Source organism: Staurois parvus, unplaced genomic scaffold (assembly GCF_062004578.1).
Source record: "Staurois parvus isolate SC_StPar_1 unplaced genomic scaffold, SC_StPar_1.0 ptg000470l, whole genome shotgun sequence".
Taxonomy (NCBI): domain Eukaryota; kingdom Metazoa; phylum Chordata; class Amphibia; order Anura; family Ranidae; genus Staurois; species Staurois parvus.
In genome coordinates this window covers 4,434,756-4,456,802 of record NW_028318266.1, presented here as the reverse complement: position 1 = coordinate 4,456,802, position 22,047 = coordinate 4,434,756, and the positions used below count along the sequence as shown (strand labels likewise).

The 22,047-nt window shown below is 38.9% G+C and overlaps 2 protein-coding genes across 2 annotated transcripts; both read right to left on the bottom strand.

Annotated features, from left to right (window-relative positions):
- Window positions 1-1,746: 1,746 nt before the first annotated feature.
- LOC149452604 (olfactory receptor 10A7-like) lies at window positions 1,747-2,682 on the bottom strand. Its single transcript, XM_089689286.1, has one exon. The coding sequence runs from the start codon at window positions 2,680-2,682 to the stop codon at window positions 1,747-1,749; it is 936 nt and encodes a 311-aa protein (XP_089545412.1).
- Window positions 2,683-19,394: 16,712 nt separating this feature from the next.
- Window positions 19,395-20,553, bottom strand: LOC149452603 (olfactory receptor 1M1-like). Its single transcript, XM_089689221.1, has one exon. The coding sequence runs from the start codon at window positions 20,551-20,553 to the stop codon at window positions 19,615-19,617; it is 939 nt and encodes a 312-aa protein (XP_089545347.1). The 3' UTR covers window positions 19,395-19,614.
- Between the last annotated feature and the right edge of the window lie 1,494 nt (window positions 20,554-22,047).

Below are 22,047 nucleotides of genomic sequence, written 5' to 3'. Positions count from 1 at the left end.
CTAGATTGTCCCTAGTATGTGTATGTATGAATGTGAGTTAGGGAGCTTAGATTGTACACCCCTTGAGGGTCAGGGACTGATGTGAATGTACAATATATATGTAAAGTGCTGCATAAATTGGCCCTAGTATGTGTATGTATGAATGTGAGTTAGGGACCTTAGATTGTACACCCCTTGAGGGTTAGGGACTGATGTGAATGTAATATACTGTATATGTAAAGCACTGCGTAAATTGACAGCGATATATAAGTACCTGAAATAAATAAATAAATTGCTACATGGCAAAAGCATTCTCTGACATCCCATCCATGTCTCCACAACAGCAAGCATCTTTTGCACCTCACTTAGGCTCAGTTCACACTAGTTTTGTCAGCAGGCATCAGACAGGCATTTGGGAAGCGTTTTTAACATTTCTCAAATGCCTATGTAAATTCTGCACATGGCAGCACACAATGCTGTTCACACTGAAGTGTTAGCGTCGCGTCGTGTTGCATCGCGGCAAAGCTGACGTCTCATGTCGAGTCAGGAGGAGTTGAAGTCTCCCATTCAAGTCCATGGTGCCACTCTTCAAATGCCTGGCAATTGTTTGCGGTGCGATTGTGACGCAGTTGCGAGGCAGTTGCAGTGCGTTAATACCATTTATCTTCATTATAGGCGTTTGTGGTGCGGTTTTAACGCTTGGCAAATGCCTATCAACCGCCTCAAAACCGAGCATGAGGCTTTTGGGGAGCATTTGAGGAGCGTTAAAAATGCTTCCCAAATGCTTGTCTAACGCTTGTAAAACGCTATAGGGGCATTTGGCAAGAGTTAGAAATAAAGTCAAGTGTGAACGAGCCCTAAGAGATATAGAGAACATACAGTAGGTAAGGGGGATGATACTTAACGTTTTCACAGTAACTGTTTCTTCTGCATTTGCCATTCCCTGGTATCACAGGTATTGTCCATTGTTTATTGTCTTGGGCTGAGCCCTTCCTTTTCCATTCCATTTCATTGGCTTACATTTATTTTACATGGTGATGCTGCATTGTATTTATTTTATAATAAAATATATTGAAAAAGGGAAAAAAAGGCACTGCCATCAAATATGTATATACGGTATCTGCCAGTGTTTTCTCCGCTTGTTCAGCATTTGTTAACATTAGTAGGTGACTTTTTCTAGAGGAGAGATGGGATGTGGTACCATCTGATATGGGCTTTATATCCATTTTTTTCCATAAGAAGAATCACAAAGCATTTATGGATCATTGCATTTATTCGTTCCGAGTCTTTCTCTCAGAGAGGCTGATACAGGGGCGGACTGACCATTCAGAAACTCGGGCACTTCCCGAGGGCCCAGGGTCAGTAAGGGGCCCCATGATATGCCCCTGGTACCTTTCATAGGCTTTTTTGGCTGTGGTTTGAGTTTGGGCAAGGACACAGGGGCCCCATGATCCCCTATTGCCCGGGGGGCACCATGAGTTGTCAGTCCGCCCCTGGGCTGATATATTTTTCCCAAAATTTACTTGCTGGGTCAGAAATGGGATTTAAACTAAGAGGACTTTAAGGAAAAGACATTGAAATAGGATTTCTTTAGGATGTTTCTGCTGAGAATTTTATCACTGCATAGGTTTAAAGTCAAAGACTCCCATCACTGATTTTTCAAATTAAATTACAAAATTATTCAGCTTTTTTTTAACTTTGTTACTCAAACATTTGACAATATACTAAATGATTTAAACTTAATGCCTCAATATCAATCCTCCCCCCTCAAATTATGTTAAATTTGTTAGTGAGTTGTCCTATAACTTTTTTCAAGTCTTTATTCCTCAGACTATATATAATTGGATTCACTAGCGGTGTGACTACAGTGTACATCAATGACAGGAATTTAGCAATATTCTTTGATTGCCCTTTTCTAGGTACCAGATACACACAAAGCATTGTACCAAAATAGATGGAGACCACAGTCAGGTGGGAGCTGCATGTTGAGAAAGTTTTCTTCCTCCCAGTAATAGACGGGATTTCAAAAATAGTGACTATAATATAAACATATGATACAATAATGATACAAAATGGCATGATATTAAAAATAAAGACCGCCACTGTAGCCTGTAGTTGAACCATTGTCGTGTCAGAGCAGGAGAGTTGAAGAATTGGGTCAAGATCACAGAAAAAGTGATCAATAATATTTGGACCACAAAATTGTAACTTGAAAATGTTAGAAATGGGAATCAATATAAATAAAGATCCTAAAGTCCAGCCTGTGATAATCATTATCCAGCAAAGCCGGTGGTTCATTATCAAAGAATAATGCAAGGGTTTACAGATGGCCAAATATCTGTCATAAGCCATCATGGTTAGAAGAAGACATTCCATAATTCCTGCAAAAGAAAAGAAATAAAGCTGCAAGATGCAATTGAAAATAGTTAGGATGGCCTCTTTCACCAACACAGTGTGGAACATATTGGGAAGAATATCTGTTGCCATTATTATATCGGACACAGACAACTGAGAGAGGAAGAAGTACATGGGGGAATGGAGGGTTCTGCCGTAAAACACCAATATGATGATCAGGAGGTTTCCAGATATTGTCACACAATAAACAGCGAGGAAAATTACAAAGACCAACATTGAAATATCTTGTGAGGTATGAAACCCTAGAAGATGAACCATTTTTACTTGCGTGAAATTTATCTCGTTCATAACCTGAAGATAGAACAAAAAAATTAATGTTTATCCAGCATAAAAATTTAAATATCACTATATATATATATATTCCATAAAAATGAAGGTTTACTCAGAAGGTCATACTGATCTGAAACAAATTTAATTGAAGATTAAAATGAGATGAAGAGCAAAAAAGAAAACGAGGACAAGACTCGGAAAGGAACATAACTTTTAAGCCTCAAGCCACCCTTACCATTTTCCTAGGCCTAAAACTTAACTTGAGACAAACAAAAATTCACAGATGAAACATATGAAGAAGCTATTTTACCTGTCAAAGGAATTGAATTTCTGTTCATCCAGTACTGAGATTTAAACAACTCTGTCTGGCAGGGCAGGAGACCAGATGTATTTCTGTTTCAGTTAAGAAGCACAGTTCTTGTCCTCATCCTTTGAATGGACAATGACAAGAGAAGCAGAGGGCTGATGAGTTCCTCTCTCTGTCATTCTGCTCTCTTCCATCACCATGTTATGGCCAGCACATGAGTACAGCTGAAAGAGCAATTGGCTCCTTGTGCTGCTTCTTCCTCTTCTTGTCTGAATTCTGCTGTACAGGGAATGCAAGAGGCTGATGCCAGCTCAGATTCAGGTACGTACACTGCTTAAACAAATATAGAATTTTATATTTACCTGGAGTTAAGCTTCATTTAATAAGGCAGTAAAATGAAAATGAAAAATTTTAATTTGCAAAAAGCAGAAACCATGAGAGATTTTAGCTTACAGGAGTCTGACCAGTGAAATGTCAATTCTAGTTGGTTATAGTTTTATTGTTTATAAAAATGTATTCTTACAAAAAGCAAACAATAACATACTTTTCTATAAAAAAATAATAAATGTATTAGTAAACAATACAGCCATAAACAATTGTCCTGTCAATGTTGATTGTTCTCATTATAATAATTGTTGCAGCTTTTTATAATATAGTAGAGTTCATTAAGTGGATCCACTGGGATTATACATTGTTCAGGGATGTTTCCTTGGGACTCCCTATAACTGATGTCTAGGGAACTATATGTCAACATGAGCTTGGATGACCTGATATCCATGACGGGAATGTTGTAAAATCAATGTAAATTGGTTAAAATTGGATTAAACAATAATTAGGTTGTATATAATGATTTAGATCTGATATCTTTTACATCCTTTATTTTTGTAATATTTATTAATGGAACATTTTTCACTTAATTTAAAGGCTCAGTTCACCTTCAGGAAAAAATAATAAATGCGCATATTTTTGCAGGGAAGAAAATGTGCATTTATTATTTTTTTCCATAGAAGCCTGCAAAGCTTTGCGTTTGCAATTAGTGGCTCGTGGATACAATGTCAGGCTCCTTCAAACACGTCCTACAGATTTCTGCCTATACCTTTAAATGGGCTTTCAGTTAGAAAGTTGGAGAAAATATCAATGGAGAATTAGTGCTCTGATTACTGCACTTGTAGTCCATTGAGAACTAGAAGCTTATCTGCTGCAGTGGTGAATGTGGATGGGACCATGCACAGATCCCATGCACATGGATGTGTGGGTGCTTATATAATATATACACACTATATACAACGAGAGGGTGAGAGTTTAGTAAATTTAGTAAAAAGCCTACAGGATTCTCAAAGGTACAGTTTTTTTAATCTTGGATCGGGGTCTGGAGCTTGAAGGTTGCATATGTAAGGGTGCAGGTTTCGAGGTAAGGGTGCAGGTTTCGAGGTAAGGGTGCAGGTTTCGATGTAAGGGTGCAGGCTGTTTTGTGCTTAATCCAGAAAGCAGTGAAGCATGAAAGAACAAAAAAACATGCCACACATCACCAACAAAATGGGCAAAGAGGAATGTGAATGGCCTCAGTCTTGAGCTCCTCCTGTAGCCATGCCATTGATGTGTTTCACACCACCAACTGGGGCTTAATATTAGAGGCCTCTATGATTTCATCTACAACTATAATTTATCCTGGGGAGCATGGTGAAATACATTGAGCTTCCAGAGGAGCTCGAGGCAGAGGCCATTCACATTCCTCTTCACCTGTTGAGCTGGTGATGTAAGCCATCTTTCTGTTCCTTCAGACCCTTATCCTTAATGAGGCTATGGTATGGATGTCTGGGCAGACCTCCTGACAAAAAAGGTGTGGGTTCTCTTCAATATTCATTGGAGACACTTAGGGATTGGTATGGACTTTAAGGGGGCCCTTACATAAAAACAAGAAAAAAAAAGCAAGAGTTCCACCCCAAATTTTTATCTGAGCATGGAGCCTCTCTGGCTAGAAAAGGGGGGATGAGCAAGCGTTTCCCTTCCTGAACCATATCAGGCCAGATGGGGTATTCTTCTTGCAAAACATATTGGTCCCATGTGCAGGAGGACAAGAGCCTTTTCCTGGCCTGGTGGTTTGGGGGATATGCTGAAAGAGGGTTTATCAGAATCTGAAAGCCATATTTAAAAATAAGGGGGTCCCAAGATACTGCCCCCGCATGTGACAGAGTAAGGGGCGCTTATTCACAAGAAGAAGTGCAAAGTAAATACAGTACATTATTTAATCACCGCTGGGGTTTTTATTTTTTGCTAAATTAACAAAAAAAGACCAAAAATTTTGAAAAAAAAACACATTTTTCTTTGTTTCTGTTATAAAAGTTTACAAATAAATAATTGTTCTTCATAAATTTAGGCCGAGATGTATTCTGCTACATGTCTTTGGTGAAAATAACCCAAATTAGGATGTATTATTTAGTTTGTAGGAAAGTTATAGAGTTCACAAACTATGGTATAGATCTGAATATTGATCAATCCTGAAGTACTGACAGCCAATCTAAGTTCTTGAAGTCCAAGAATGTCAGAACAGAACAGATATCCCCCAAATGTCAGGGCAGTACAGATATCCCCCAAATGTCAGGACAGTACAGATATCCCCCAAATGTCAGAACAGTACAGATATCCCCCAAATGACCCCTTTTTGCAGAGTAGACAGTCCGACGTACTTCATAAGAGGCATGGCAAGTTTTTTGAAGTTGTATTTTTTTGTCATAATTTTTCGGAAAATGAAAAAATTAAAAAAATTATTTTCACTATTTTTTTTTTACATACTGTCACCAGTGCAGTACAGCATCATCATATAACTGGCATGGCGGTGAACAGCGACACTGACTGGTGGCAGTATGAAAAAAAAAATATATATTTTTTTAATTTTTTTATTATATTTAATTTTTTATTACTTTTTTTTTTATTTTTTTTAAGATTTTTTTTCATATTTTACTATGACCAAAATAGTACAATGTTACCATAGTAACACTGTACTACTTTGGGGAAGTGATCAGTATTTTTTTTTTTTTACACAATTTGCTTATAGCAAAGAATTACTTTGCTATAAGCAAGCATTTACCTGAATGAAATCGATTCATTCAGCTTTTTTTTTTTTTTTTGTGGTTAGCTGTGATTTGGTCACAGCTAATCACATGACATGTGCATGTGATTAGCTGTGACCATTCACAGCTAGGCACTAGTATACAATGGATGGCATCATGAATGAAGCCATCCATTGTATACAACTGTCATGTGACCTGCTGTGATTGGTCACAGCAGGTCACATGGTACCGGCAACGGGAGCCGGTACTCGGATCTGTCATCGGCCGTGTCCGAGGTGCACGGGCGGTGACAGATCGCATTGCTGCGTCGCTCTGCAACCGCGCAAACCGTGCATGTGCAGGAGCACGCCAAATGGCGTGCACCCGGAAAGCTGCAGCGCTTTTCAAGCCGCCAAACGGCCATTGGCCGGGCGGCTAATGGTTAACAACCATTGACATCACCTGACGCCATTCACTTACATGGCCTGGGATCCATACAGGCCCTTATTCAAGCATGCAGTCTGGCAGGCCAGAAAATAGGGGGGGAAGAGTATGCCCCACACCCCAAACCATATTAGACTACAGGCCCTTGGCTAAAGCCAGGTACATTCAGCTTATTCCTACTGCACACTTGGTCCAGTGACATGGAAACATTACATTTCATATGAAGGGATGGCCCTACAGGCAAAGAATTGGTGGCCAGGAACCTGGCACTGTGATATGGCACAGTCCCCAAATTCACAACAGGGGCTAAATTTATGAACTGGAAAGGAAGGACCTGTAAAACCAGAATTTTTGCCAAACTGGCACTGAGAAGTTGGGCATGGGAACATGGCCATCAGCAGGAGCAGAGAAATGTGCCTTATGAATGCTGTAGTAGAGATGCAAGGCTGCAACCTACATTTGTCCCTACTCTGAGTGGCACCATGCTGACCCTCTTCCTTGCTGGAAGAGCTATAAGGTAAACCCCTTACTTGGGAAACAAAGAAGGAGGAGGTAAAAGTATCGGTTAGACTCTCCCCCACCTCTTCTGTGTGCTTTGGGTGTTTAGTATGCTCACTGCCAGAAAAGAAAGGCACATGTGCCCTGCCTCTAGATGCTGCACCAGACCATTGTTTTGACCAATGGGTTCAGATGTTTGTCCCCTGATAGCTTCAAGGGCATTACTTCTGCATCTCCCATTGGGCCTCACAAATGTAATATTGTTATCCTGGGGGTTATTCCTTACTCCTTTCTATGGCAAGAGCTATATCTGAAGGTTGTGGTGCTTGGGTGCAATGGAAAATGTGGTACGTTTGTGGAATAATCTATGCTACAATAATATACAACACTCGACGGTAAACAAAAGGCAGAATTTGTGGTGTCACCAACAACTTCACAGGTCCTCGTTAAGATGTTTGTCTCAATAAAAGAAGAACAAAAAGGGTGTTTTTTGCAGCACCAGTGCCCAACAACTTTTTATTTCCCCTACTGATAGTCTAAGATCATACTTGACTTGCAGCCTTGCAATATGAGAGGAAGCAACTCAACACAGTCAATGTGCAGTACTGATAAGGATATACTTCCTGCACTGGGGAGGACTCATTGGAGTTCAGATGGTAAACCCAACTGAAAGAGGAAACGGAACAAAAAAGTAATTGTGCAGGCCAAGAGCAGAGCAAAAGCAAGCTGGAAAACCAAAGAAGGTATAAGGGGAAATGAGAATCAAACAGCACAGAAAGAAAGAAGATGTAAAAAATATGAGAAATATCCCAAAATATAAATGTATCTAATAGCATATTCTATACAAACACCCTTTTGAAAGAATCTGGGGCCCTTATTAATGCTTAGTAGCCATATGTGAATCCAGGGCTTCAGGCAAGCACATAGTCAAGCCCAAATAATCAATTTTAAGTCTAGGATATCCTAGATTATCTCCGATCACTTATGTCAGTTACAGGGGCGTACTGACCATTTGGAAACTCGGCCCCGGGCCCGGGGTTAGTAGGGAGCCCCATGAGATGCCCCTGGTACCTTTTTCATAGGCTTTTTTGAGTTTGGGCAAGGACACAGGGGCCCCATGATCCCCTATTGCCCGGGGGCCCCATGAGTTGTCAGTCCGCCCCTGGTCAGTTACATATGTGTGCATTTTTATCTTAAAATATTACAGTTAAGGCTGTTCTCCACCTTTAATCGTGCACAGTTGTACCTGTACCTCTCATCTGGGTGTTACCTAAGGTAGTCTGCTTTTTCTTTTAGGAAGCTATGTAAAGCTCCTCCCACCAGCCATTAAATTTTCCATTTGCACTGGGAAGCACAAGGACCCAGTGATGGGTCTTAAAAAAATATATGAAATAAAAATGGAAACATTTTATATAAAAATTCCATTAGCTTGTTAATGAGGAAGGAGAAGGAAATTAATTAAGGACAGCAAAATATAAACTGAGTAAACTCCAGCTATAGAGTCAGTGGTGTATTTAGGTTTTGCGCTGCCCTAGGCAACACAAAAATCAGCGCCCCCCACAGAGAGAGCCTGAGATTGACCAACAACACCCCTGACTCCCACCCAAGAGAGCTTTCTGCTACCACTGCCCCCCATACACCAGCCATCATCTCCCATGACAAGAGAGAGAGACACTCACCATCACATCTCCAGACATCCCCGGGAACAAGAGTCGGGCTGTGCATACACCGTCATGAAACCCGCAACCTCTCTCGAAACCCAACAGGTCCCAGTGCCGCGTGTGTCCTTTCTTCCATCCCTTCTTCCAAGGGGCAGTGCTGCCCCCTGAAAAATGCCACCCTAGGCAAATGCCTTGTTTGCCTTGTGGTAAATACACCCCTGTATACAGTAGTTGTTAAACGCACAGATCAAAGGGTTTTCCCAGCTCCAGATGGCAGAGGGTAAGAATCTGATGTCACACAATGCGCAAAATAGAGAGGAGTGCTGAGTGTAATCTGAGACCTGAGTGGAGGGAATGGACACACTCCACTCTACACACTTTCACAGGGAATCATGGACAGCTGAGGCTCTCAAACACCTGCTGTTTGCTGGAGGGGGGGACGCTATCTGCTGAGATTGTCTGGTGTCAACGACCCCTTAGATAAACTACTGTGTAGAGATTTAAAAACATGCTCAAAGCAACTCCAAAGCAATGAAAACACAGTGGAAAAAAAACGCTTAAAGGTAAAATCAAATAAAACAGTGTTTTGTTAAAGAAAAGAAAATTTGAAACCCAAACATATAAATTACTTTCATCTTATATTCCAACTATTGATGTAAAGTGCTAAAAATACTAATGTGGAAAAATATAGTGCAAAAAGACAAGGTACAAAAACTGCAATCTTCTGTAAAATGCAGAATAATATGGCTATCTGCTAAAAAAAATTAAAAAATATCCACGCTGACTGGGAGTGTAAAGCAGCTAACACCAAAAGGTAGCATACAAACCTAAATAGTAACTGAAACATAAAGTGTAGCGCCAAACATATGATAATGAAACTGAAATATATCAAAACAAATAAAAATCCATGATATCAAAGAATAGTGCAAAAAAAATGGCGCAATAAAAAAATATTTTAAAATACTATCCATCCACCACCATAAAGTGCTCATGCTTGCAGCAAAACAATTCCAATCAAAATTGTCATCACCATCTCCCAGTGAAGACTCACTAGAAATGATGGCTGCCAATACAACAGCATAAATGCCCATGTGTTTAACCTCTTCGCGCAGACACCTCCAGGCCCTTTAAGAGTTTCAGAAGCCGGGAGTCGGGGTGGGGTTTTAGGGTCATGTGACGGCTGTGATTCGCCGTCACGGCGGTCACATGATTAGAAAAGGTCCTGATCGAAAGGTGAGATCGGGACCTTTCCATAAGTCACGGACATATGTGCTGGAAGCGCTCTCAGCACATATGTATTTTCTAATTGTACACAAATATACGGCCGCTCAGCGTCAAGGCCCAGACGCCAAGAGGCCGCATATTTGCGTGCGCTCGGTATCAAGGGGTTAAGCAAAGATTCCAAAGGCACATGCATCTTGACATGAGACTCTGTTGGTGGGTGTCCTTCTGTCTAACCTGTGGAGCAGAAACAAACATCCAAGAAGTGCTAATACTGCTGGAGCTAGCTACCGAGCGTGAGAGTTTGTATGTGATAGTTTCACTGTTGATTTAGGTTATTACGTGGCATTGCCGATTACAAGATTTGTAAATTATTTAAAGGTAATGACTAGAGATGAGCGAATTATTCAAAAATTCGATTCGGCTGATTCGCCGAATTTGCGGGAGAAATTCGATTCAATGCGAAATTAATCGCCGCAAATTTAACTTATTTAAAGGGTTTCTAGGCTTCAGAGAGCCTTTATATTAGTGCAGAACACTGTACCTTTAATTTAAATGCCCTTGGAGTCTGCTGGGGAAGAGAAATAATACTGTCAGTCAGTATGACATGCAGATGAGTGCCGTCGATCTTAGAATCACCGCACACTTCACTCATTTGGGCAGTCACGGGGCACGAAGAAGAAGAAGAAGAAGTAGAAGAAGAATGAAAAGAAGAAGAAGAAGAATGAAAAGAAGAAGAAGAAGAATGAAAAGAAGAATGAAAAGAAGAAGAAGAAGAATGAAAAGAAGAATGAGAAGAATGAAAAGAAGAAGAAGAAGAATGAAAAGAAGAAGAAGAAGAATGAAAAGAAGAATGAAAAGAAGAAGAATGAAAAGAAGAAGAATGAAAAGAAGAAGAAGAAGAATGAAAAGAAGAATGAAAAGAAGAAGAAGAATGAAAAGAAGAAGAATGAAAAGAAGAATGAAAAGAAGAAGAAGAAGAATGAAAAGAAGAATGAAAAGAAGAAGAAGAAGAAGAATGAAAAGAAGAATGAAAAGAAGAAGAAGAAGAATGAAAAGAAGAAGAAGAAGAATGAAAAGAAGAATGAGAAGAAGAATGAAAAGAAGAATGAGAAGAAGAATGAGAAGAAGAATGAGAAGAATGAAAAGAAGAATGAAAAGAAGAAGAAGAAGAATGAAAAGAAGAAGAATGAAAAGAAGAATGAGAAGAATGAAAAGAAGAATGAAAAGAAGAAGAAGAAGAAGAATGAAAAGAAGAAGAAGAAGAATGAAAAGAAGAATGAAAAGAAGAATGAAAATAAGAAGAAGAAGAATGAAAAGAAGAAGAATGAAAAGAAGAAGAAAACGAATGAAAAGAAGAAAGAAAAGAAGAAGAAGAAGAATGAAAAGAAGAAGAAGAATGAAAAGAAGAATGAAAAGAAGAAGAAGAAGAATGAAAAGAAGAAGAAGAAGAATGAAAAGAAGAATGAAAAGAAGAAGAAGAAGAATGAAAAGAAGAAGAAGAATGAAAAGAAGAAGAAGAAGAATGAAAAGAAGAATGAAAAGAAGAATAATGAAAAGAAGAAGAAGAATGAAAAGAAGAAGAATGAAAAGAAGAAGAAGAAGAATGAAAAGAAGAATGAAAAGAAGAAGAAGAATGAAAAGAAGAAGAAGAAGAATGAAAAGAAGAATGAAAAGAAGAAGAAGAAGAATGAAAAGAAGAATGAAAAGAAGAAGAAGAAGAAGAAGAATGAAAAGAAGAATGAAAAGAAGAAGAAGAAGAATGAAAAGAAGAAGAAGAAGAATGAAAAGAAGAATGAGAAGAAGAATGAGAAGAAGAATGAGAAGAAGAATGAGAAGAATGAAAAGAAGAATGAAAAGAAGAAGAAGAAGAATGAAAAGAAGAAGAATGAAAAGAAGAATGAGAAGAATGAAAAGAAGAATGAAAAGAAGAAGAAGAAGAAGAATGAAAAGAAGAAGAAGAAGAATGAAAAGAAGTAGAATGAAAAGAAGAGTGAAAAGAAGAAGAAGAAGAATGAAAAGAAGAAGAAGAAGAATGAAAAGAAGAAGAAAACGAATGAAAAGAAGAAAGAAAAGAAGAAGAAGAAGAATGAAAAGAAGAAGAATGAAAAGAAGAAGAAGAAGAATGAAAAGAAGAAGAAGAAGAATGAAAAGAAGAATGAAAAGAAGAAGAAGAAGAATGAAAAGAAGAAGAAGAATGAAAAGAAGAATGAAAAGAAGAAGAAGAAGAATGAAAAGAAGAATGAAAAGAAGAAGAAGGAGAATGAAAAGAAGAAGAAGAATGAAAAGAAGAATGAAAAGAAGAAGAAGAAGAATGAAAAGAAGAAGAAGAAGAATGAAAAGAAGAATGAAAAGAAGAAGAAGAAGAATGAAAAGAAGAAGAAGAAGAATGAAAAGAAGAATGAAAAGAAGAAGAAGAAGAATGAAAAGAAGAAGAATGAAAAGAAGAATGAAAAGAAGAAGAAGAAGAAGAATGAAAAGAAGAAGAAGAAGAATGAAAAGAAGAATGAAAAGAAGAAGAAGAAGAATGAAAAGAAGAAGAAGAAGAATGAAAAGAAGAATGAAAAGAAGAAGAAGAAGAATGAAAAGAAGAAGAAGAAGAATGAAAAGAAGAATGAAAAGAAGAAGAAGAATGAAAAGAAGAAGAAGAAGAATGAAAAGAAGAAGAAGAAGAATGAAAAGAAGAATGAAAAGAAGAAGAAGAAGAATGAAAAGAAGAATGAAAAGAAGAAGAAGAAGAATGAAAAGAAGAATGAAAAGAAGAAGAAGAAGAATGAAAAGAAGAAGAAGAAGAATGAAAAGAAGAATGAAAAGAAGAAGAAGAAGAATGAAAAGAAGAAGAATGAAAAGAAGAAGAAGAAGAATGAAAAGAAGAAGAAGAAGAATGAAAAGAAGAATGAAAAGAAGAAGAAGAAGAATGAAAATAAGAAGAATGAAAAGAAGAATGAAAAGAAGTAGAATGAAAAGAAGAAGAAGAATGAAAAGAAGAAGAATGAAAAGAAGAAGAAGAATGAAAAGAAGAATGAAAAGAAGAAGAAGAAGAATGAAAAGAAGAAGAAGAAGAATGAAAAGAAGAATGAAAAGAAGAAGAAGAAGAATGAAAAGAAGAAGAAGAAGAATGAAAAGAAGAATGAAAAGAAGAAGAAGAAGAATGAAAAGAAGAAGAATGAAAAGAAGAATGAAAAGAAGAAGAAGAAGAATGAAAAGAAGAAGAAGAAGAATGAAAAGAAGAGGAATGAAAAGAAGAAGAAGAATGAAAAGAAGAAGAAGAAGAATGAAAAGAAGAAGAAGAAGAATGAAAAGAAGAATGAAAAGAAGAAGAAGAAGAATGAAAAGAAGAAGAAGAATGAAAAGAAGAATGAAAAGAAGCATGAAAAGAAGAAGAATGAAAAGAAGAAGAATTAAAGTACAGCAAAAAGTGTCTCTGCAGAGAGCTCCGCTATTTCTGACAGTTCTCTGACAGTTCCTTCACATTTACAGCGGTTGAAACATTGTATCTATTTATTTCCGAATAAAAACATCTGTATCCTAAATGGAAACAAATAGATACAATGTTTCAACCGCTGTAAATGAACTGTCAGAACTGTCAGAAATAGCGGAGCTCTCTGCAGTGACACTTTTGCCAGCTGATCGGGAAAAATTCGATTCGTGCACCCGAAGTTTGCTGAAATTCGGATTCGATGCGAATCAAATTTTTCCTGATATTCGAAACGAATTCCACTTCGCCAGGTTCGATTCGCTCATCTCTAGTAATGATGTTGAGAAGCATTTACCTAGTTAGGTGGAGCTGCGGTCAAGAAAGCAAATCTGTATGGATGAAATAGATAAAATGGGTAAACGAGCGCTAGATAAAAGAATTGTGATAAAAAGCAGCTGGCATAAAAGGTATAACCTCCAACCTTCAAAAGTACAAAAATCATAGAAATGCAGCACTCTGAACAGGGGCGGACTGACAACTCATGGGGCCCCTGGGCAATAGGGGATCATGGGGCCCCAGTGTCCTTGCCCAAACTCAAAAAAGCCTATGAAAAAGGTACCAGGGGCATCTCATGTGGCCCCTTACTGACCCCGAGTTTCCAAATGGTCAGTCCGCCCCTGGCTCTGAACAAACATAATGATATCTATATGTATAACCACATCTGGAAACAAAGTGAATGCGTTAGTATAAACGTTCATATGAAAACCAAATATGATTTTTTCTGCACTCCGGGACCCAGGCCGGTGGTGAGTAGGTGAAATCAACCCCAGATGAAGCAACCACCGGAGCAAAAAAGGTCGTGCAGCTCCAAAACAAGGCTGGGGAAGCCCGAACAATACTGCAAAGTGAAAAAAACAAGAAGCGCTGCAACCTTGCGCATTACCTCAGAGCTCTGAGGAAGAAGGCATGACCTTCAAAACGCGTCAGCTGTACTGAGTGTCTACCCCCATGATGGAATTCGCGCTGTCCTCTTGTCTCTGAAGTCCCTTGGAGGACTTACATGCCTGTTTTTATTTGCTGTTTGTGAGTACCATTCTTTTATTTAATAAATTTTGGTTACTGAGGTAATGCGCAAGGTTGGTGCGCTTCTTGTTTTTTTCACTTTACATTCATATGAAAACACCAGATAATTATACACCTAGCGTATTGAACTGCCAGGTTGTATGCAGTCCTGCCAAATGGTGATATATGGGTGTGCCAATTAGCTGCGTCTGGTTATGGCGTAAATGGTGCGTGAGTGATAATAAAAGTCCAATATACAAATAGGTGAAAAACGTGCTCCAAGTGGGTAGTGAAAAATGAGAATTTATTGCACTAACCAGAGCGCAATGAGAAGCGCCTTTGAGTAACTCAGACCACTCCTGGTCATCATCGTCCTGGTGTATCCACGGGGATCATCTGGCATACGGCCGCACAACAGCTGATCATCCACTGCTACTGTCCGGACTCCAGGAGAAACTTCACTCCAAGTGTGTGTATAGCAAACAAAAGCACTTAAGAGATCCACCTTAAATGCTCAAAATAAATGAGCCAGGAAGAGAAAGTGCTAATATAGTGCAGTAAGTTTATTAATTGGCGAATAAGCAGTAAAAACAGAAAGCACTCACATCTGGATTACAGGAATGCTGTGGAAGCATACATGGATATGTAACCAAATTAAAGATGGCCGCTGGCCTCCCTCATGGCTCATGCAGTATCAGGTCTCTGGCTTGGCTCCTCCCTAATGCATTTTGTGCACTTGCATGTTATCAAAGGTTATTGCGTTGCATTGCCGATTACACGATTTGTAAATTATTTAAAGGTAATGCCGTTGGGAAGCATTTACCTAGTTAGGTGGAGCAAATCTGTATGGATGCCCGCTGTAACAAAGCTTATAAAATCTTGGCACAGTGTACCTTCCAGCAGTATTAGCACTACTTGGATGCAGGGGCGGATTGACAACTCATGGGGCCCCCGGGCAATAGGGGATCATGGGGCCCCTGTGTCCTTGCCCAAACTCAAAACAGCCTATAAAAAAGGTACCAGGGGCATCTCATGGGGCCCCCTACTGACCCCAGGCCTATGGGCAGTGTCCAAGTTTCCAAATGGTCAGTCCGCCCCTGCTTGGATGTATGTTTCTGCTCCACAACTTCAACAGAATGACACCCACCAACGGAGCCTCATGTCAAGATACACGTGCCTTTGGAATCTTTGCTTAAACACATGGGCATTTATGCTGTTGTAGTGGTAGCCATCATTTCTGGTGAGTCTTCAATTCACTGGGAGATGGTGATGACAATTTTGATTGGAATTGTTTTGCTGCAAGCAAGAGTATTTTATGGTGGTGGATGGACAATATTTTAAAATACTTTTTTTGCACCATTGTTTTTTTGCACCATTGTTTTTTTGCACCATTGTTTTTTTGCACTATTGTTCTTTGATATCACGGATATTTATTTGTTTTGATATATTTCAGTTTCATTATCATATGTTTGGCAGTACACTTTAATATACTTATCTGGATGAGTTCTGTACACAGAATGCGTAGAGAACTCCCCCCAGCAACATCATTTCCTATTTGTATGATTGGCTCACTGATTTTCCCAGATGTCTGCACTACATTTCAGGCTTCCCATACAACAAAAATGTCATTTTTGGTGAGATACTCCCAAAGGGGAATCACATCTAAAGGGATGCAGACCCTTCCGTTTTCCTCATTAGAACCCTGCAGGTGCAGCAGCTGATCGATAGTTATGAAATCACTCCCATGAGATTCATTTTCCACATGGACATAGACTAACAAACAGCTCTTTCTTCAGAATAACAAAAGGTGGGAATCTGCAACAAAGGTTGTTAGAATCCTTTCAATGTACAGAGATCACCCAGAGGGGAATGTTTTTTTCTCAACAAAAGTGGAGTTTCTCTTTATAGGTATATAAACATGCTTTAAAGAGAGTTGTCTCCCCCCTTCTATGGCTGAAGCTTTAATAACTCTTATTCTTAAGCCTCAAAATGATCATTCATATTGTGAATCTTATTGTCATATTTCTTTTAATAAACTCCAAAAAATCCTATATAAAGTTCTGGCCTGCAGATTAAAAAATGTGGTCACATCTATTATTCTTTCAGATCAAACCTTAACAAATGTACTGTTTATTAACCTCCCTGGCGGTCTGATTATTTCAGATTTTTGGTGCTGAAAGCGGTACCATTATTTTGCATGGAAATATGTATTTTTTTTATTGTAGGCTGTAATTTTTAGGAATAACTCACTGAAATCTGTCTGAACAAGAGTCTAGTAAACATCCCGGCTATGATAAAATTTGAAACACAAAATCATAAATTATAATTTAATAAATAATCATAAAAAATAATAATATAATAATAATACATTTAATTCAATAATATAATCAAACCAAAAACACTGAAATGTGAAATAGAGCTCCAAGTTCGCACATCGCTGAGCTCAGTCGCAGAATCGTTTTCAGTGTCTGATGAGGAATTTCCCCCACGAATCATTATCACTCAATTCTGCAAGTGGTTCTGATTTACTATCGCTGTTCTCTAGCCGGTCTAAAACCGCTTTTGATCTAAAGGGGCGCTTTTTGGACGCCGTGGACTTTTCTAAGTTTCCAGGCAGAAAGAACATTCAAAATGCAGACGGGGACAGGACAAAGCACTCGGGACAAAATGTATGTGAAATGGGTTGAAACAGCAATGTTTTACTATGAAAAATCGTTTTGAAAAAAATGAAATTTTTTTTAAATTTTCAAATTTCCCGCCGGCGGCGGCGGCGCCCGTACGTCCCGACGTCACAGGGACCGGAACACAGGAGCCGGATGCCGGCATCTGCCGGAGGAGATGGCCGGGGACGCTGCAGGGGGGACATCGCGGGAGCGAAGGACAAGGTAAGTGCTGCAGGGACTCCCTATGCAGCGCCGCATGGTAAACCCGAGTGTAGCTCGGGGTTACCGCTTTTGGTATAGAAATTTTACCCCGAGCTACACTCGGGAATACCGTTAGGGAGGTTAACATAAAAATTAGCCATCCGGCCATGACATCCAGGGTTGTAGTGACCCTGGATACCCATACAGCATTTGATTCATTTGAATGGCCATACGTGTTGAAGGTCCTGGCAAGTTTTGAGTTTTGGAGAGTCATTCAGTCAGTGGGTCAAACTATTATATTACAAATACAATGTCAGATTGTATGTTAGCAATTATATATCTGACCTATCTGACCTGTTTTGCATTTGCAGAGGCACTAGCAGGGGCGGACTGACAACTCATGGGGTCCCCGGGCAATAGGGGATCATGGGGCCCCTGTGTCCTTGCCCAAACTCAAAACAGCCTATGAAAAAGGTACCAGGGGCATATCATGGGCCCCCCTACTGACCCCGGGCCCTCGGGCAGTGCTTGAGTTTCCAAATGGTCAGTCCGCCCCTGGACACTAGGTATTGTTGTTCTCTGTCCCTTGTTGCCCACTTGCAGAACTGTCATGATCTCACTCTGCTGTTTGAGGTTTTATCATTAATGGACTGGAGGAAACATTCTTCCTATTTGTAGATGATATGCTGATATATCTGGAATACACCCAGATCTCCCTATAAAGATTTGTAACCCTCGCATGGGGTGTTTTACCATTTCTCTGCCTTCTAAGTAAATTGGGAGAGATCAAATATTTTCTCTACATGCTTGTATCCTTCAGCCAAGCACGAAACTCAAATAGAGAACAATCAACGCAAATTTCTACCACCCAGCTATTAAAATAATAAAAGGGTCCAAAAAGTCCAATGTAGGACTACAAAAGTCCATATAGCACTAGGGCAAGCCTCATATAGAAGTAGCAGAACTCTGTGTAGAATAGAGAAGAGAAGAAGAGCCGCGGAGTGCAGTATAGGTAACTTTAATGAATAACAAAATGTAGAACAACTCACATACTGCATGTTAAAAGCAAGCACTCAGAAGACCGAGGATGTAGGAAAGAGTCGGACGGTTGAAAGGAAAGGCCTTAGCTTGATAAGGGAGCATGCTTCGGCCCTTACAGGTCTAGAGCATGCTCCAAAATGTGTCGCTATGCATGCTGCTCCATATACGTGATAACACTGATGCTGACGTCATGCCTCAATGTGCATTACAGACGCCATCTTTAGGAGACTCCACATGCCGGCTGGTTCTTTCCTATATCCAGGGTCTTCTGAGTGCAGACACGGCTGAAAGAGCATGGACACAGCCTCTCTCCCATCCTTTTGAGCTTGCTTTTAACATGCAATATGTCAGTTGCTCTACATTTTGTTATCCATTAAAGTTACCTATACTGCACTTAGAGGTGCTTCTTCTGTTCTCTATTCGTGTCCTTCAGCCTACTTTCCTACCTCCTGTCCATTACAGACATTGCTTTCTATGATAGATTATATGGTAATGGCATTCCTCTGGGAGAGTAGGTCAGCCAGGAAAGCAAAGGATACTGTACAACCTGTAGTGTTGGAGGGGCCATTCCAAATCTTCAGGTGTATTACATGGCTTCACATCTTACCCATGCCCATTGGTGGTTCTTTTCTGAAGCTAATAATGTGGCTACAGCAGTGGAAGAAACTATTGTTTTATTGTATGAATAACCAAGGAACGTAGTGCATAGACAGAACCAGGTAATACTTGGAGGCACTAAAATAATATCTATGACACTCTGTATGCTCCACTTAGCCTCAATAACTCATATGTAATCCAACTAGATGTTTGTTGGGTTATATGGAAGATTGGGTTATATGGAAGATTCCAATCTTCTCAACTGTACAAAATTTCTTTAGTGTTTATGATTTTGTTACACCAAAAAGGTTAATAACTATTCAGTGCAATTTCCTAGAATTACCAAGATGAATGCATTGGGTTTAATATTACTCAAGCAATATGTTTGTACAAACTAACATATGAAGAGTGGCTGTCCATAAGAGTTTGAAAAATGTTTGTCCCCCTGGCTGAAAACGTAATTCACTATACTTACAAAATGATATCCACTGTTGATTTTCTGGTATTCCACACAACATAATGCTACCATATGAAAAATGATAATAGTGGATATATAAAGAAACAATGTTGTTTTCTGAACATACATTTATTAATCAAGATGATGACCATACAGTTTAGTTGACATGAACTCATTCTGTTATATTGAACAATTTTTTTTGCAATGTAGTATTGCTTAACCATGAGTGAATATGAGTTGGTTACTTGTTTTTCCACTTTTTTTCTTCCTTGCAAGCATATACACTATACAAAGCAAAAAAAAAAACAAATTCACCAAGTAAACAATAAATTACCAACAGTTTCCCTCTGAATTAACCAATTTTCCCAGAATGTTTGTGAAGTCTTTATTTCTAAGGCTGTATATAATTGGATTCATCAATGGAGTGACCACAGTGTACAGTAATGACAGGAATTTAGAGATGTTCCATGATGATACTCTACTAGGTACCAAATAAACACAACCTAAAGTAACATAATAGATTGAAACAACAGTCAGGTGGGAGCTGCAAGTGGAGAAAACTTTCTGCCTCCCAGAAATAGATGGAATTTTAAAAATGGTGAATATAATATAAATATAGGAAGCAATGATGATAAAGAATGGGATGACAATAAAAATAGCACTTGACAATGTTGCTTCCAGTTGAACAATAAAGGTGTTAGTGCAAGAAAGTTTTAGAATTGGATCAAAATCACAGAAAAAGTGATCAATAATATTGGGACCACAAAACTGCAATTTTGACATTGTCAAAGTATGAATCAAGATAACTGAAAAGCTAATAGTCCAACTTAGGGAAACCAAAACCCAGCAAAGATTGTAGGTCATTGTTGAATTATAATGCAATGGTTTACAGATAGCCAAATACCTGTCGTAGGACATCACTGTTAGAAGAAGAATCTCTAACGTTAATGAAACACCATAGAAATAAAACTGGGTAATGCATATAGAAATTGAAACTTCCCTCTCTTTTAAAATAACAGCCTGAAGTATGCTAGGAATAATATCAGTTACTAATAAGATATCTGATAGAGACAGCTGGGAGAGGAATAAGTACATGGGAGAATGGAGCGTTCTGTTGTAAGACACCAGTGTGATGATCAAGAGGTTTCCACATATTGTCACACAATAAATCACAAGGAAAAGAAAAAACACCAAAATTGTTACATTTTGAGGTGCCCTAAATCCTAGTAGGCAAATGTTTCTGATGCTGGTAATATTTTTCTCATCCATGACCTGAAGAAAGAAAAAGAAAAGTGAAAAAAGAGAAGAGAAGAGAAGAGAAGAAAAGAAGAGAGAAAAATATTTTAATCGGAAGACTGGTTTTATTGTTCTTTGGCTATGTGTATTCTCAATGTATCCATGTAGGAAAGAGAAGAGAAGAGAAGAGAAGAAAATTATTTTAATTACAAAAAAAATTCAAATAATTGAAAAGGATTAGACAATATATTTGCATTTCTTTATTACTTGTAATAGATTTAATATTGATATTTGCATTAAATTCAAACTGCTCACTCTGACCTATAAAGCCATTCACAACACTGCCCCTAACTACCTCACCGACCTGATTCCCAGATACCACCCTACCCGTACCCTTCGCTCTTCACAGGACCTCCTTCTATCTTGCTCCCTGGTCTCCTCCTCCCACGCACGACTGCAAGACTTCTCCAGGTCCTCCCCCATCCTCTGGAACTCACTACCCCAACCCATCAGACTGTCACCTTCCCTCCTCACCTTCAGGCGCTCCCTGAAAACCCACCTCTTCAGGGAAGCCTACCCCACCCTCACCTAACAGCCGCTGCCCTTCCCTCCTCCTTCCACTCCATCCCCCACAGCCATTTCCTCCTGTACCTCTACCCCCTCCCTCCTAGATTGTAAGCTCGAAAGAGTAGGGCCCTCTTACCCCTTGTGTGCTGTTTGATGTTACTGTACTGTTTCATGTATTGTCCCCCCTCTATTGTACAGCGCTGAGCAAACCCTTTGGCGCTATATAAACTCGATAAATAAATAATAAATAAATAATATTGGCCTTACTGGCACTTTCATATGTTGACACACAGCTTCTGGGTGAGATAAATGCATTTAGATTATTATTATTATTATACAGTATTTATAAAGCGCCAATAGTTCTCTCAGCACTGTACATTACAAAGGGGGACAGAACATGTGACAGAACAACAACAATGCAATGCAAAACATGAGGGGATCGATGTTGATCTTTGGCTTTAGAATTTGAACTTTGAGCTTATGTTTCATTGTTTGAGCATACCACACGTCATAGTGCATGTGTGCAATTCAGATTAAGCTACGGAGCTTACACAAGCACTCATGCACTATTTTGAATGGAGTTTTTTCATTGTGTTCTAGATATTACCAGCTTCCATCTTCTATTAGTTTTGGGCCAGAATTTGGACCAGTATCTTCAACAGTTAGGGTGTACTCTTACATTTTGAGAGGTCTTACCTGTCCATATTGGACAACAAGAGAAAGTACTTTATATAGCAGAGTTCAATGTTTTGTTAAAGGGTTGGTGCAAATCTAAAGGCTTTGGTTATGTTAGTCGTGATGCTAGCAGGTGGTCTGACATTGAGCTGTACAAAAGAGAAGGTCTGCATCCCTCATACAAGGTTCCATTCGAACAAGACTGAAAATTATCATACCTCCTTTTATTATCCCCTCTCATGTTTTTGCATGCTAAACATCTTCCACATTTGAAAAAAACAACCC

Excerpts from the sequence above, each read along its gene's own strand:
- LOC149452604 (XM_089689286.1), bottom strand. The coding sequence starts at position 2,682 with ATGAACGAGATAAATTTCACGCAAGTAAAAATGGTTCATCTTCTAGGG.
- LOC149452603 (XM_089689221.1), bottom strand. The coding sequence starts at position 20,553 with ATGGATGAGAAAAATATTACCAGCATCAGAAACATTTGCCTACTAGGA.